Here is a 16,516-nt window from a genome sequence, read left to right on the forward strand (position 1 = left end):
ATCCAAGGGAGAGTAAACAAATTTCTTGAAAAACAGACAGATCGAAGAAAGGATGACACCTGAACCATTAACACAAAGGATTAGCACCTGAGGGTGAATTAAAACTCTCAACCTTCTGCTTACCAAGCTAGCCACTAAGCTATGTCAGAGAGACACACCCTTGTACCAGGACCCAAAGTCTCTTCTTTGGCTGCTGAACCTATAAGCTAGAGAAGATCCCGAAACATGGGAACCATAAATACACCTCCCACCGGTCTATGGTCTTATGAACAGACCCAGAGCTAAAAGAAAATGAATATTACTTTGAAAGTCAGCAAGAAAATTAAGATAATACCCAGATCCCGTTCCCAGACAGGGGCTGGAACTCTCACTCCCAGAAAAGAACATCCTGATAGCTGTTCAAGGAAAGTTTCTCTTCGTACCTGGATTTCAGATATTCTAGAAAGAGAAATCTGTGTCAGGGAAAAATTTGAAACTGGTCTAAAATACCTAACAATGAAAGAGGAAAATATTCCTTTAGTCTTACCCTCTTGACAAGTGATAGAAAAACTCTATTCACCCGCAAGTCATAGAATAATCCAGTCAGACCAGGTCCAAACAAGGACTCATCCTTAAAAAGGGAAACGTCCGAATCGTGTATTTGGAGGAAATATAAAAATTGAATCTGCCACTGCAGAACTATGAAGGCTAGACTGTACCACTAAGCCACAAGTAGGCTTCTCAGCTAAACAGCTGTAATGCCCGGCGGACTAGGATAGCAAGTCCAAAAATACAAGCCATTGCTCTAAAAGAACAATGAAACCTCCAGCTTCTATCCATGGATCCGTAAAAGAGCAGCTACCCTCCATTAGGGATCCTCCCTTCTACTTAGGGTACCATGCATTTTAATGGAGTCAACAACAGGAAAATCATATAAAAGGTCTGAAGACAGGAACAAAGATACCCTAGCTTCTCTTACAGCTGTACAAAATTCCATAGCACGTTAGAAATCTCTCCACAAGGAAAGTAACATCATAAAAATGATCAAGTTTACAAAAACTTCCAAGGGTTGACAACGGCAGGAATATCTATGTCGTCCAAGTAGCTAAAACCTCCTATAAAGTACACGAGGTGTGCGAGCATACAATCGAAGAAGATGACTTCAGCATCAGATTAAGGAATTATACTGTCCAGACTGAGTTTTGCGTTAAGCTGAAAAAGCAGTGTTAACAGGTACTAACGCTGCTTTTTCACTATCGCTGCTATTACAAGTCTTGCAGGTTTAGGGGCACCGCACACTTCTTTGGCCTTACCGCAAACCGACTTACGTAAACTTGGTAAACCCTTTTTTCTATGGGACTTCCATAGCGCCGGTATTACAAGTCTGTCCTGGGAGGCCAAAAAGTGAGCGGTACACCCTCTACCTCCATGATTCCGAACGCATTCGAAAGTCAGTAGTTATGAGTTTTACACTACAAAGCTGTAGCATAAAACTCATAACTTAAGTGCTAAAAAGTACACTAACACCCATAAACTACCTATTAACCCCTAAACCGAGGCCCTCCCGCATTGCAAACACTGTAATACAATTTTTAACCCCTAATCTGCCGCTCCGGACATCGCCGTCACTAAAATAAACATATTAACCCCTAAACCGCCGCACTCCCGCCTCGCAAACACTAGTTAAATATTATTAACCCCTAATCTGCCACCCCTAACATTGCCGCCACCTACATTATACTTATTAACCCCTAATCTGCCGTCCCCAACGTCGCCGCCACTATATTAAATGTATTAACCCCTAAATCTAAGTCTAACCCTAACACCCCTTAACTTAAATATAATTTAAATAAATCTAAAGAAAATTACTATAACTAAATTATTCCTATTTAAAACTAAATACTTAGCTATAAAATAAACCCTAAGCTAGCTACAATATAACTAATAGTTACATTGTAGCTAGCTTAGGGTTTATTTTTATTTTACAGGCAAGTTTGTATATTTTTTTTTAACTAGGTAGAATAGTTATTAAATAGTTATTAACAATTTACTAACTATCTAGCTAAAATAAATACAAATTGACCTGTAAAATAAAACCTAACCTAAGTTAAAATGACACCTAAGACTACATTACAATTACATAAATCAACTAAATTAAATACAATTAAATAAATTAAATTAGCTAAATCACAAAAAAAACACACTAAATTACAGAAAATTAAAAACAAACAAATTACAGATCTTTAAACTAATTACACCTAATCTAATAGCCCTATCAAAATAAAAAACACCCCCAAAATAAAAAAAAAAAATCCTAGCCTAAACAATAGGATTAAAGTTCAATCCTATTGGCTGATCCAATCAGCCAATAGGATTTTTTCTACCTTAATTCCGATTGGCTGATAGAATTCTATCAGCCAATCGGAATCTAAGGGACGCCATCTTGGATGACGTCACTTAAAGAGATATTCATTACGAAGAAGCCGTTGTTTGAAGAGGATGCCCCACGTCGGATGTCTTGAAGATGGACCCGCTCTGCGCCGGAAGGATGAAGATAGAAGATGCTGTCTGGATGAAAACTTCTGCGCGTCTGGAGGACCACTCCTGCCCGTCTGGAGGACCACTTCTGCCGGCTTCGTTGAAGACATCTTGCCGCTTGAATGAAAACTTCCCGGGGGGTTGGTTGTGTGGGTGGTGGGTTTTACTGTTGGGGGTGTCTGTATGTTTTTTTTTTTACAGGAAATAAAGAGCCGATTTCTTTGGGGCAATGCCCCGCAAAAGGCTCTTTTAAGGGCTATTGGTAGTTTAGGCTAGGGTTTTTTTTGGGGGGGGGGGCTTTTTTTATTTTGATAGGGCTATTAGATTAGGTGTAATTAGTTTAACCCCTTAATGACCGAGGACGTGCAGGGTACGTCCTCAAAAAAAAGGCAGTTAATGCCTGAGAACGTACCCTGCACGTCCTCGGTGTGGAAAGCAGCTGGAAGCGATCCTGCTCGCTTCCAGCTGCTTTCCGGTTATTGCAGTGATGCCTCGATATCGAGGCATCCTGCAATAACCATTTTTAGCCATCCGGTGCAGAGAGAGCCACTCTGTGGCCCTCTCTGCACCGGACATTAACGGCTACGTTCGTTGGTGGGTGGGAGCCGGTGTGGGAGGTGGGTGGCGGCCATCGATGGCCTTTGTGATGCGGAGGGGGGCGGGATCGGGGGCGGGGATGACCAGGGGGAAGCGCACGGATGCGCGCACGTGCACGGGGAGGCCGGGCGGGTGCGTGCACGGGGAGGGAGCGGGTGGGAACCACTACGCTACAGAAATTTATTTGTTAGAAGTGGGGATCAAAGGGGTTAATATATTTATTTGGTGATCGGTTTGGCTGGTGGGGTATTGGACTGTGGGGGGGAAGCTACACTACAGAAACAAATAAAAAAAAATAATAAAAAAAAACATTTTTATTTGCAAACTGGGTACTGGCAGACAGCTGCCAGTACCCAAGATGGCCCCAATAAGGCAGAGGGGGAGGGTTAGGGAGCTATTTTGGGGGGGATCAGGGAGGTTGGGGGCTAAGGGGGGACCCTACATAGCAGCATATGTAAATATGCTAAAAAAAATATTATTTTTTTTTAATACCTTTTATTTTAGTACTGGCAGACTTTCTGCCAGTACTTAAGATGGCGGGGACAATTGTGGGGTGGGGTGGGGGAGGGAAGAGAGCTGTTTGGGAGGGATCAGGGGGTGGGATGTGTCAGGTGGGAGTCTGATCTCTACACTAAAGCTAAAATTAACCCTGCAAGCTCCCTACAAACTACCTAATTAACCCCTTCACTGCTGGCCATAATACACATGTGATGCGCAGCAGCATTTAGCGGCCTTATAATTACCAAAAAGCAACGCCAAAGCCATATATGTCTGCTATTTCTGAACAAAGGGGATCCCAGAGAAGCATTTAAAACCATTTGTGCCATAATTGCACAAGCTGTTTGTAAATAATTTTAGTGAGAAACCTAAAGTTTGAAAAAGTGAACAATTTTTTTTTATTTGATTGCTTTTGGCGGTGAAATGGTGGCATGAAATATACCAAAATGGGCCTAGATCAATACTTGGGGTTGTCTACTACACTACACTAGAGCTAAAATTAACCCTAGAAGCTCCCTACATGCTCCCTAATTAACCCATTCACTGCTGGGCATAATACACGTGTGGTGCGCAGTGGCATTTAGCAGCCTTCTAATTACCAAAAAGCAAAGCCAAAGCCATATATGCCTGCTATTTATGAACAAAGGGGATCCCAGAGAAGCATTTACAACCATTTATTCCATAATTTCATGAGTTGTTTGTAAATAATTTCAGTGAGAAACCTAAAGTTTGTGAAAAAATTTGTGAAAAAGTAAAAAAAAATTTTTATTTGATCGCATTCGGCGGTGAAATGGTGGCATGAAATATACGAAAATGGGCCTAGATCAATACTTTGGGATGTCTTCTAAAAAAAAAAATATACATGTCAATGGATATTCAGAGATTCCTGAAAGATATTAGTGTCCCAATGTAACTAGGGCTAATTTTGAAAAAAAGTGGTTTGGAAATGGCAAAGTGCTACTTGTATTTATGGCACTATAACTTGCAAAAAAAGCAAAGAACATGTAAACATTGGGTATTTCTAAACTCAGGACAAAATTTAGAAACTATTTAGCATGGGTGTTTTTTGGTGGTTGTAGATGTGTAACAGATTTTGGGGGTCAAAGTTAGAAAAAGTGTGTTTTTTTCCATTTTTTCCTCATATTTTATAATATTTTTTATAGTAAATTATAAGATACAATGAAAATAATGGTATATTTTGAAAGTCCATTTAATGGCGAGAAAAACGCTATATAATATGTGTGGGTACAGTAAATGAGTAAGAGGAAAATTACAGCTAAACACAAACACCGCAAAAATGTAAAAATAGCCTTGGTCCCAAACGGACAGAAAATGGAAAAGTGCTGTGGTCATTAAGGGGTTAAAGATCTGTAATTTGTTTTTCATTTTCTGTAATTTCGTGGTTTTTATTTTTGTAATTTAGCTAATTTAATTTAATTGTATTTAATGTAGGTAATTTATTTAATTATAGTGCAGTGTTAGGTGTTATTGTAATTTAGGGGTTAATAAGAATAATGTAGGTGTCGGCGATGTAGGGGGCGGCAGATTAGGGGTTAATAAGTGTAAGATTAGAGGTGTTTAGACTCGGGGTTGATGTTAGGGTGTTAGGTGTAAACATAAAATGCGTTTCCCCATAAGAATCAATAGGGCTGTGTTACTAAGTTTTACACTGCTTTTTGGCAGGTGTTAGACTTTTTCTCAGCCGGCTCTCCCCATTGATGTCTATGGGGAAATCGTGCATGAGCACGTATGACCAGCTCACCGCTGACTTAAGCAGCGCTGGTATTGGAGTGCGGTATGGAGCACAATTTTGCTCAACGCTCACTTCTTGCCTTTGAACGCCGGGTTTGTAAAAACCTGTAATACCAGCGATGCATGTAAGTGAGCGGTGAGAAAAAACTGCTCGTTAGCACTGCATAGCTCCTAACGCAAAAATCGTAATCTCGCCGACTGTATCTTAAACTGCATTAGCCAAAAAGTCTAATTCTGAATTATTACCACTAAACTACAGTGGCAACTAAAATAATATGCAATCCTTCCACTAAACTACAGTGGCAACTAACATAATGTGCAATCCTTCTAGGGCAAATGAACAGTACTACACACAGAGGAATACCATGAACGTTTCCACAGAAAAACGGTATTTAATAAGACAAACAATGTACACACTATTGTGTGAAAACTCCAGAAGCAGCCGCTCCTAGACCTAACCTCTCTCAACTAAGAGGAAGAAAAGCTTGATCAAGCCGGAGAAATAAAAAGGGGTGTGTTCACATGAACGGCTCAGAAAAACCTAACATGTCGCATCTCCGTCTCAGAGTAAGGAAGGGGGCGGAACCCCCAGTCGGCACAGAGAAGAAGCGTGTCTTAACAGTTAATTAAAATGGCGTTTCACAAATCCAAACTAACGACTACCACATGTAGACGAAAAAGCACAAAATTACGCCTTTCCGAAACGGAAAGAATGAGGCGGGATCAATTAACTACATGCTGCCGAAGGCTATGACAGCCCCAACTCGCCCCAAAGTGTTGTTTCAAATTATGCAGCGCTGCGCTTCTGTAGAGAAACATTGAGCCCTGTAGAAAGAGCGCCACCAATAAATGTAGCGCCCTCTAATGCCATCACTCATAAAACAGTCTAGGTCCCCAGGCTGTATAATAAGTATTAAATTAGTATTTCCAATTCCACAGATAACAAGGGCACAAATGGAACTCTGAGCCCCCAATTAGAGTGTTAACCCCTCCACGATGAGAAGGGAATTAACTCCTAAGTCTCCAAAGTAACCACAATTAAGTGCCTGCCACTGCCTTAAACATCCTAACCAAGGATAAATTGTCCCTTTAGCTGCAGAGGATCCTTCACCCTTCAGTTCCTTCAGCGCCTGCCTCCTAGCCCCAGAAGACAAAAAAAGGGCACTTACCTGCATTCCAGTCGTCCGGCAGTCAGACGACCTCACAAAGTATGAGAGGATGTCACACCTCACAGAGACCTGTGAAAGAGTAAAGGCTTTCTATAACAGGGCAGCAACCTATTAGGAAAACACAGCAAAGCACACTTTACAAGTTCCTAACTGCTTAAAAGCCACCACTGCTCTACTGAAGAGACTGACATGGACTACAGCTAAACCCCAGGAAAAAAAACAGAACAAACCTGCTCTGTTTAAAAATAATAAAATCTTGATTGAAGAATTTTCTATCAGAGACCGAAACTTTACCACCGCCCTGCAACGCAGCAAAGAGAATGACTGTGAAGTTGTGGGTAGGAAGTGATGCTTATCAGCTTTGCTGTGGTGCTCTTTGCCTTCTCCTGCTGGCCAGGATTGATATTCCCAACAGTAATTGATGATGATCCGTGGACTCACTGTGTCATTAAAAAGAAATATATATATTTTTAAGTACTTATTGATACATTGTGTGTCAGAGGGTATGTGCCTTCTATCTTTTGAGACTTGTTTTAAAATAAAAAAAGTGTTATTCAATAAATATAGCAATTTGTTTATCTAAAAGACATGTTGCAATCCGTGTCTTTATTTTGAACACCTGCATCAATTATGGTGTTTATTTTCACGGCATCTGTCTGTGAAATATCTTAGATGTGTATTCTGTTATAAGGGTCTGCACCAGTAAAACTACTTTTTGAATTTCGTAAACTACGTGGAAGTATATATACTCTCTTGCCTCTTGATTTTTTTTCTAATAATTTTATAGTCTAGCCATTGTTGAAAATATATAGAACTATGCTACTTGCAACTTACTTAATTTCTGTTATAAGGTCATCTTCTGAACTTTTCATGCTTCTGCCCGTATCAGACACTACAGAAGAATTCTGTGTCTCAGGTTCTGTCATTACATCAGTAGATGCAGAGGAGATAGAAATGTCTTCAGTTTTTGCATCTGTGTACTCCTCCTGGTGACTAAAGCTTACTTCATCTTCTGCTACCTCTTCCAGATTATGTTCAGATAAATCTAGGGCAAAACATATGATAAAAACATAAATTATGCTTACCTGAAAATTTCATTTCCATCTGTGGGAGGAGAGTCCACTGCTTCATTCATTACTTGTGGGAATTTGACGAAACATGCCCTCCTTCTTTGCGACCAAGAAAAGGTTTGAATACCACCCCAGGCCTATTTCTGCCGGAGGGACTGGGACGATTACTCCGAGATATAAGAGATCCCTCACACACCCCAAATGAAGGTGTATCTCTTTTCTGATCTTGAAGATAGATTTGACAGGAGGAATCTGCCTCTGGGCAGATAAGACTTAATACCTATCCTGTAACCCTGGGATACGACCTCCAGAACCCAAGGGTCTACAATGTCTCTTCTCCAGGTCTCCGCAAAAAGAGATAGTCTGCCCACTACATGATCCGAAGATGGACCGGGGGCCACCCCTTCATGCCGACTTTGATTCGGCGGGCTTCTTATTCTGCTTGGACTTGTTCCAAGAGTTAGCTGGCTTCCAAGATCCCTTGGATTGCTCTGACTTTGCGGCAGGAAGCTGGCAGACTTGTCCGCACGAAAGGGGCGAAAAGTAGATCCCTTTGGTTTAGCCTACTTATTCTGAGGCAAGAAGGCACCCTTGCCACCCGTGACCATAGATATGATAGAATCCAGGCCCGGGCCAAACAAAACCTTCCCCTTGAATGGGAGGGAAAGCAAACGAGACTTAGAAGTCATGTCCGCATACCATGACTTTAGCCACAGAGCCCTGCGGGCTAAAACAGAAAAACCTGATGTCTTATTATTATTATTATCATCAGGTATTTGTAGAGCGCCAACAGATTCTGCACCACTGTAAACATAATCAATATACAGGATAGCTTTTGCAGGGGTCAAGTGGGTAGAGGGCCCTGCCGAGAGTTTCACTGTTGTAGTCAGCTCTTATGAAGTCAATCTGCAAACAGCTGGGCTCATAGCATTACATTCTAAGGGGTTCAAGGGGAAAGCAATGGAGTTATCAAAAGTTAGAGTTGGCTGTAAGCATCCCTGAATAGTAGAGTTTTTAGGGAGCGCTTGAAGCTGTTAAAACTAGGGGAGAGTCTGGCGACTTCCGGTGGGGAAGCAACGGACTGGTAGCAGGTGTGAGGAGCTCCGTACCCTAAGCTCCCAGAAACGCCAAATTTTGCTATTAGCCCAGCTTCCACACACACCAACCTTGTTGGGCAGCCTTGCGAACAGCAAACCCAACTGCAGAAAGTGTGAAGGGCTGAACACCGCCCTTGCCCCCAGAAGACGAAAGTGCGCAACGGAGCACAGATCGTGGGCGCCATCTTGGATCCTGGCTTCCCCACTCTAGCACTCACAACGGAGCAAGTAGAGACACTGCGAGGACGCAGTCACAGCTGGCAAAGGAGCGAAAGTGGGTGAGCTGACTACAGTCACAGACTGGTTTATTTAACTGCACAAAGGCAGCAGTGTAATGGAAGGGAGGGGAGACCTGCAGCAGACCTGCGTAGCTCAGGGGGCACTGACACAGAGCACTATTCTACTGTGTGGGCCCAATTTAACCACCCCTTGAGTGCTGGAGAGTTCTGCAGGTAGGCTGAGAAGAACAGTGGACTTTTCATTAACGCCTAAAAGCTGGTGGGATAAATTTCTGCAACACTTATTACTGCCACGCATTGTTAAGACTGCCACTGCACACACAACCATCTCTCCCTGGCTTAGAGCTGCCTCCTTCCACACCTTGCATGGACACTCATACAAAAGAAAAAAAAAAATAATAATAAAAAAAGAGAAACAAAGGGCTGCTATAGGACCCTGGGTACATGTTCTAGATTGAGCCTAACCAACTATACATAAAGGCTAGTAACTCTTATTGCTCAGATTTGGAAACCTGCTTGTGACAGATTTCTTTGGGGAAAAGAGGGGCACAGAAAGAAAACTGCAGAATAAAACTTGTTGCTCAGAACGCTGTCAAATACTGGGACACTTCTCACCCCCCCTGCCTCCCCTGTTCTGACCCTGGACTGCTTGCACAGTACCCCCCAACTGATTTCAGCTGCTATAGGAGAAGCCATTAAACTGATGAGAACAGACCTTTGAAACCCACGTATTTGCATAAAAAACATCTATTACTTCATTGTGAGGGAAAATCAACTATTCTCCAGACCTGACAGGAGTGTACAACAGTGCCTCTGGCGCCTCTACCATTCTGATCACTACAAGCTTGAAGGCACACGTGGCAAGACGCTCCATCTATGAAAGTGGACAAATATTTTAAAGTCTCAGCATCACAAGCCATACCCATAATGGCTGGCAAGCAAAAGTCATCAGACAGGAACAAGAAACAGGCGGCGGAAATACATCCAGAGCCGACATCTCCTGCTCACAGAGACATCAGTTTAGAACCACCACCGGACCTACTCCAAGATCTTAAAGCCTTTTTTCTCCCCAAAATGGAGACATTGCAGGCATGAATGGACACTTTAACTTCTGAAATACGCCAATACTCCACAAGACTCCAACATGCAAAGCATATCTGATGTAGAGGACTCGCAACAAACTTCCAATATGGCTTTGCAACGTCTAGATCCCGACGCAACAATTTAAGGGTCGTCGGAGTCCCTGAGTCGATCAAAAATAAGGATCTTATAGAATTCACAGCTTACCTAAACTACTAAAGATGGATCAAGAAACTATGCCCCTGGACATAGAACGGGCACACAGAATAGGCCCAGAACAACTTCCTGCTAGGCCTAACCAGAGGCCAAGACAAGTTATCTTCAAGCTACTCAGATATCAAGAGAAGATGGTGGTCCTCAAGGCCTGCAGATCTCAACCCGACTTACTTTTTGAAGGACACAAACTCTTACGCTTCCAGGACTTCTCTGCAGAGGTGGCTAGGAAACGAAAGGAGTTTGCCCCCATCTGCTCTAAACTTCACTCCCTGGGACGTCAAGCTTCGCTCCTTTATCCGGCCAAGTTGAGGCTGGCAAAACCTGGCGGCACTAAGTTTTTCACGAGCCCACAGCAACTGCAAGAGTATCTGGACGCCGAAGGTCGCAACGAAGAAGGTTGAAAAAACCATCCAGTTAAAGGATTGCTATCATACCTCACCCATTTGATAAGATGGGTGCTAAAACACTAAGACTACCACGTTACAGTTTAAACCAAAGTCTAAGTATTTATTTTCACTCATACCAAGCCTTGTTTTTACTGTTTTCACTGCTCTTACTGTTGTTAAAGTTTTGCGAATGTTCATGTTTGAATGCTCTCTGGATATGTGGTTGAGACCGCACCTGTCTCACAAGGGCTCCCTTGCCTTCCAAACCCTGGGCCCGCTGGGCTAATGTTCTCATTTCCCTCCCTTATCTCTCCTGTTCCTCCATGTTCTGTGTCATGTTGTGTACAATGTTATTTCCAATACTGTCAGATTGTCACAGTTGTGTTATTTCATCTTTTCAGCTACCTGGAGGAGCACCCGGATTCCGCCCAGACACCTGCAGGTGGAGATCGTGAACTATAAGTCACTCCCTCAGGGGGCACGCACACTTCAACTACACATACACATTTTTGCCATAGCTGCCAGCACATCCTTTGCTCCCCCTCCTGACAGGCCTATCACCTCCAACCTAAGTAACCAGAGACGCCATACTCCCATAACCCCAGCAGTCACCACCAGACATCATTCCCACTCTTCTCCTCTCCCTCAACACAATGATACATCCGCTTAAAATAGTATCATGGAACGTGGGAGGTATTACCTCCCCGGCCAAACGCAGCATCGTACTGCAGCACCTGAAGCTTTTACAAACAGACATTGCCCTCCTACAGGAGACGCACGTCACAGAAGTGGAACACGAGAAATTAAAGTGCCGCTGGGTAGGTGAGATTCTCTACACCCCTACAGAGGGACGAAAGAGAGGAGTGGCTATATTAGTTAAAAAGGTTCTCTCCGCTCAAATTACGCCGATCACAATAGACCAGAGGGGCAGATACATCATAGCTACCCTAAACTTAGATAACCGAATGTATACCATAGCAAATATATATGGCCCCAACCAACTACTCCCACAATTCTGGTGCACCCTTCAAACTACCCTGTCCCTACATACTGACAACCCTTTGCTGTTAGGAGGTGACTTCAATTTAGCACAGGACTTGCCGCTGGACCGCAGGGTTGACAAACAGACTAAAAAGCAAGAAAAACTCCACGCTAAAAAAAGGAAAAAAGAAACGGCAACTATTGCTGCTTTCACGTTCGCACTAGGACTCTTAGACTCATGGCGGTCACGCCACCCGACCAGGAGAGACTTCACATGTATGTCGAAAACACACAACACACTCTCACGCATTGATTATTTTTTATGCTCTAAACAACTACATACACAAATCATACAAACAGATATTTCAGACATTATAATTTCGGATCATGCCCCCATTTGGCTCCAACTCGGCCCAAAACCCAACACTCCCACTTCGGAGAATTGGAAATTCCCCACCAATCTGTACCACAATGTTGAATTCAGGCAACATTTAAAAACCCACTGGGAGGAATATTGTAACTTCAATACCCAACATTTCAACAACCCAGGGGTGTTCTGGGGGGCATCCAAGGCGGTTATGCGGGTCAAATTACCAGCTTCACGGCGCACTATAATGCCAAAAGGAAAAAGATAGAAACTATTACCACCGCGGAACTAACTACTGCATATAATTGATACCTAGCCCATCCCTCCCCCCAGCATAGAAATAATTATTAAGAGAAAAAGAAACTAAAGGAAGATGCCCTGCTTCAGCAGGATCAACTTTTTCAGACACATAGAAAAGGCAAGTTTAATAGATTCGGGGACAGGACGGGGAGACTGACTAGTCCTAAATCAATCATTGCAACTATTCAAGTACAAGGGACCTTCTGTTCAGACAATGACTCAATCCCAGCTGAATTTTTAAAATTCTACTCCACACTTTACACAGCCCAACCATGCACGCAGCATGACAAGGAACAGTTTTGGGACAGTATCACCCCCCCACCCTTAGCACGGAAAACTCGGGGAAACTTAATTCCCCAATTTAGACGTCAGAGGTCCTAAGGGCAATCAAATCTGCTAAACTGAGAAAAACCCCAGGCCCGGACAAATTGCCAAGTGAGTACTACAAACTGCTGCAGGCGGAAATTAGCCCCCTGTTAGCACAAACATTCATGGCTTACTTACAGGGCTCACTAACACCCCCATCTGATTTTGCAGACGCATTAATGTGTCCAATTCCAAAGCCAGGTAGAGACCCAACGATCCCAGCCTCCTATAGGCCAATAGCACTCTTGAACAATGAGTACAAGTTATTCACCGCCATTCTAGCGGACAGACTGGCGCCTGTGCTAGTTACGGTCATTCACAAGGACCAGGCGGGTTTCATGAGACACCATTCCTCGGTCGCCAACATTCGCAAGACCTTGGCAGTTATAAACCACTTTTGGCTGGAGGGAGGCGGCGGTAGCAGTAGGGAGAACCCAGCTGACACTAGGACACACCAGGGAGCATGCCTCCTCTCTGTTGACGCCGAAAAGGCGTTCGACAGAGTGGAGTGATATCACCTTTTGACCGCTTTGGAAAAATTTGGCATAACTGGAAACTTTTACAATCTTATACAAAGCTTATACCACAACCCTCACACCTCAATTATAGTAAACGGCTTGGTGTCCCGCCCTTTCACTCTTGGTCGGGGAACTAGACAGGGATGCCCTCTCTCCCCCCAATTGTTCAACCTAGCCATAGAACCCCTAGCTATTTACATAAGAAACATGACACCGGCACTGAAGATAGGGTCACATGAACTGCACTTGTCATTGTATGCTGATGACCTGCTTTTATACGTAACCAATCCAAACACCACTATCCCTGCACTAGTCTCCATATTCCACCAGTTCGGAATTATTTTGGGGTATAAAGTAAACCTGGAAAAGTCGGAGCTGACATATCTTACTAAAACAAACCCCTCCACAACAACAACCCAGCATAAACTTAGAGTCACAGACGGCTCTTTCAGGTACCTGGGACTCCACCTGAACGTTAACCCAAACCTAATCTATAAATTGAACATCCCACCAGTGATTGCACAGATCCGCTCATTGTTAAACAGTTGGGCTAAACTACCAATCTCCCTGTCGGCCCGGGTAAGCTTAATTAAAATGATAGCGATGCCTAAACTCTTATACCCACTACAGTTACAGTTACACAGAAGGATCTGGAGAGCATTACCAATGCTTTCGGAACATTCGTGTGGAACTCTAAGAAACACAGAATCAGCAGAACGAAACTGGCCCTTCCGCTCGACAGGGGGGGACTGAAACTTCCGAATGTTGAGTGGTACAGCTGGGCCACGCTGGCAAAGCTAGTTTTTGACTGACTTGCACGTACATCAGTTTTTAATGATGAACACCTCGAGAAATCCTTAGCGCACCCACTTCATCTATCATTCCTACCACATGCCCCTCTACACACCCTATCTGACCATATTAGAGATAGTATTTTGTTCAAAGACCCGCTTAGAGCCTGGAAGAAACTATGTAGGTGGTGGAAACTTACCGCTGAAAGTACTAGATACCTCCCACTGTAGGGCAACCCCACTTTCTTGCCAGGCATGACCACTCGAATCTTTGCCTTATGGGAGGAGAGAGGCTTAACGGCAATCTCACAGTTGATAGATCCCCTTACGAACAAAGCATTCCCGTTGGCGCAACTACAGGACAAATTCACCCTTCCCAGACATAGCATGTTTGCATATCTCCAAGCCAATCACTACGTACACAAGTTGCAATCAGAAGGGCTCAATGGTAGAAACTCCACTCCAATAGATACCAGTTGCTCACTGACTAAACAGGGGTCACATTCTATCGCACACATCTATGGCTTAATCTTAGAAAGCAAATCCACTGAAACACTGCAACACCTAAGTGACAAATGGAAGTGAAATGCTGACATTGATGTCAGCGAAAGTATGATCTCATACAGTTTTAAACTAGCAGCTAGAAGTACCCTTGCAATGTCACATAGGGAGATGCATCTAAGATTCATACACCTCAGTTACATAACTACTCACTTGCGAGCTAAATGGGTTCCGGGTGCATCGGATACCTGTCTCAAATGCTCCTCACCCAGGCCAGATGTTAAGCATCTGTTCTGGAGCTGTCCCAAAATAGCCCAATACTGGGGTAAGATCCAGCACTGGATTTCAAAGATTTATGGCACAACGATAGTTCTTACACTTGAGGATGCCTTTTTCCTTAGGGGACACACAAAGAGCACCCCCCACGATCGCTTCTTGAACACTGCAATATTGATAGCCAGGAAACTGATCCTAAAGCATTGGATTATGGAAAAACCATCACATGTGACCCAATTTGTTACCTCCATACATGCACAACTGTTGATAGAACAGGCAGACGTTAGGGGAGACCTAGAGCAACAAATTAAAGCCTTCTGCACAAAGTGGCAGCCATATCTACTCTCCCTGTCCAGTAACGTGTACACACAAATACTGACATCTTTTCTCAACAGTACATACCTCATGACGGAGAGGCTGAGGGGAAACTGGCCTGTCAGGGATTCAACTGACAATTGAGCCCAGTGTCTATTCCTTCCTGCCCTGCCGTTCTCTTCTTCTTTATCTTACACTCGCTCACACTAGGGGACCTATTCTAGTGGACCTATTCACGTACAGTAACACTCGGTGCTCCACATTGGGCGGACCTGGTGTCTCCTATCTAAAGAAACCAGGTATGATTTCTTTTCACAACCATGGGATTCAAACCCTGCTATGTTATGTTACATTACATTATGTCATCTGATTTAGGTTTTTGTTTATTTAGATGTAAGCTCACTCAGTTATGCACGAGAGTACCGTGCTTTTACCCCCCCCCCCCCATAATGTTGTTTGGGTGCAACAAAACAACTCCCTTCCTTCCCCTCCCCCCCACCCCTTCCCCTCCTTTCCTCCCCTTCCCCTCCCCATTTTCCCCACCTTAACACCCCACCCCCCCTCCTTTTTTCCCCTCCCCCCCTTCTTTTTCCCCCTCTCCCCCCCCTTCCTTCTTTTTCCCCCTCTCCCCCCCCTTCCTTCTTTTTCCCCGATTTATTCAGAAAAAAAAAAAGGTTTAAAAAACGCCCGTATGGGTGCCTGTCACTTCAGGGATATACCTGACCTACATGTATCTTCATTTTGAATTGCTGCCTTTCCATGTACTTTACTTCTTGTTGTGATGTACCCATTGGGGTTTTTAAATAAATAAAGAAATATAAAAAATAAAAAAAACTAGGGGAGAGTCTTGTGGAGCGAGGCAGGGAGTTCCACAAGATGGGGGCCAGTCTGGAGAGTCCTGTAGACAGGAATGTGAGGAAGTAACAAGAGAGAGGAGGAGATCCTGAGCTGATCGAAGGGGACAGGAGGGGGAGTATCTGGAGACAAGTTCTGAAATGTAGGAGGAGCAGTGCAGTTGAGAGCTTTGTATGTCAGAGTGAGGATTTTGTGTTTAATCCTAGAGGCAAGTGGAAGCCAGTGAAGGTATTGGCAGAGAGGTGCAGCAGATGAAGATCGACGAGTAAGGAAGATGAGCCTGGTAGAGGCATTCATAATGGATTGTAAAGGAGCTATGCGGCAGCTAGGTAGACCAGAGAGGATGGAGTTGCAGTAGTCGAGGCGGGAAAGGATGAGAGTGGATTAAAATCTTAGTTGTATCTTGTGTAAGGAAATGTCTAATTTTAGCGATGTTTTTAAGGTGGAAGCGGCAGGCTTTAGCCAAGGACTGAATGTAAGGAGTGAAGGAAAGATCTGAGTCAAGTGTGACCCCAAGACAACGGGCATGCGGGGTAGGAGTAATGATGGAATTATCAACAGTTATAGAAATTTTGAGGGTGGAGACATTGGAAGAAGGGGGAAAAATAAGGAGTTCAGTTTTGGA

General features: G+C 43.6%; 1 protein-coding gene across 2 annotated transcripts in view; it reads right to left on the bottom strand.

The window, feature by feature from the left end:
• COBLL1 (cordon-bleu WH2 repeat protein like 1) overlaps positions 1–16,516 on the bottom strand; it is a 365,721-nt gene that overhangs the window by 60,322 nt on the left and 288,883 nt on the right. For both annotated transcript variants that reach the window (XM_053698388.1, XM_053698389.1), the window contains one exon: positions 7,368–7,578. In XM_053698388.1, the coding sequence (XP_053554363.1) occupies positions 7,368–7,578 (211 nt within the window). The remainder of the gene's footprint in view (positions 1–7,367; positions 7,579–16,516) is intronic.

This window comes from Bombina bombina, chromosome 1 (assembly GCF_027579735.1).
Source record: "Bombina bombina isolate aBomBom1 chromosome 1, aBomBom1.pri, whole genome shotgun sequence".
Taxonomy (NCBI): Eukaryota; Metazoa; Chordata; class Amphibia; order Anura; family Bombinatoridae; genus Bombina; species Bombina bombina.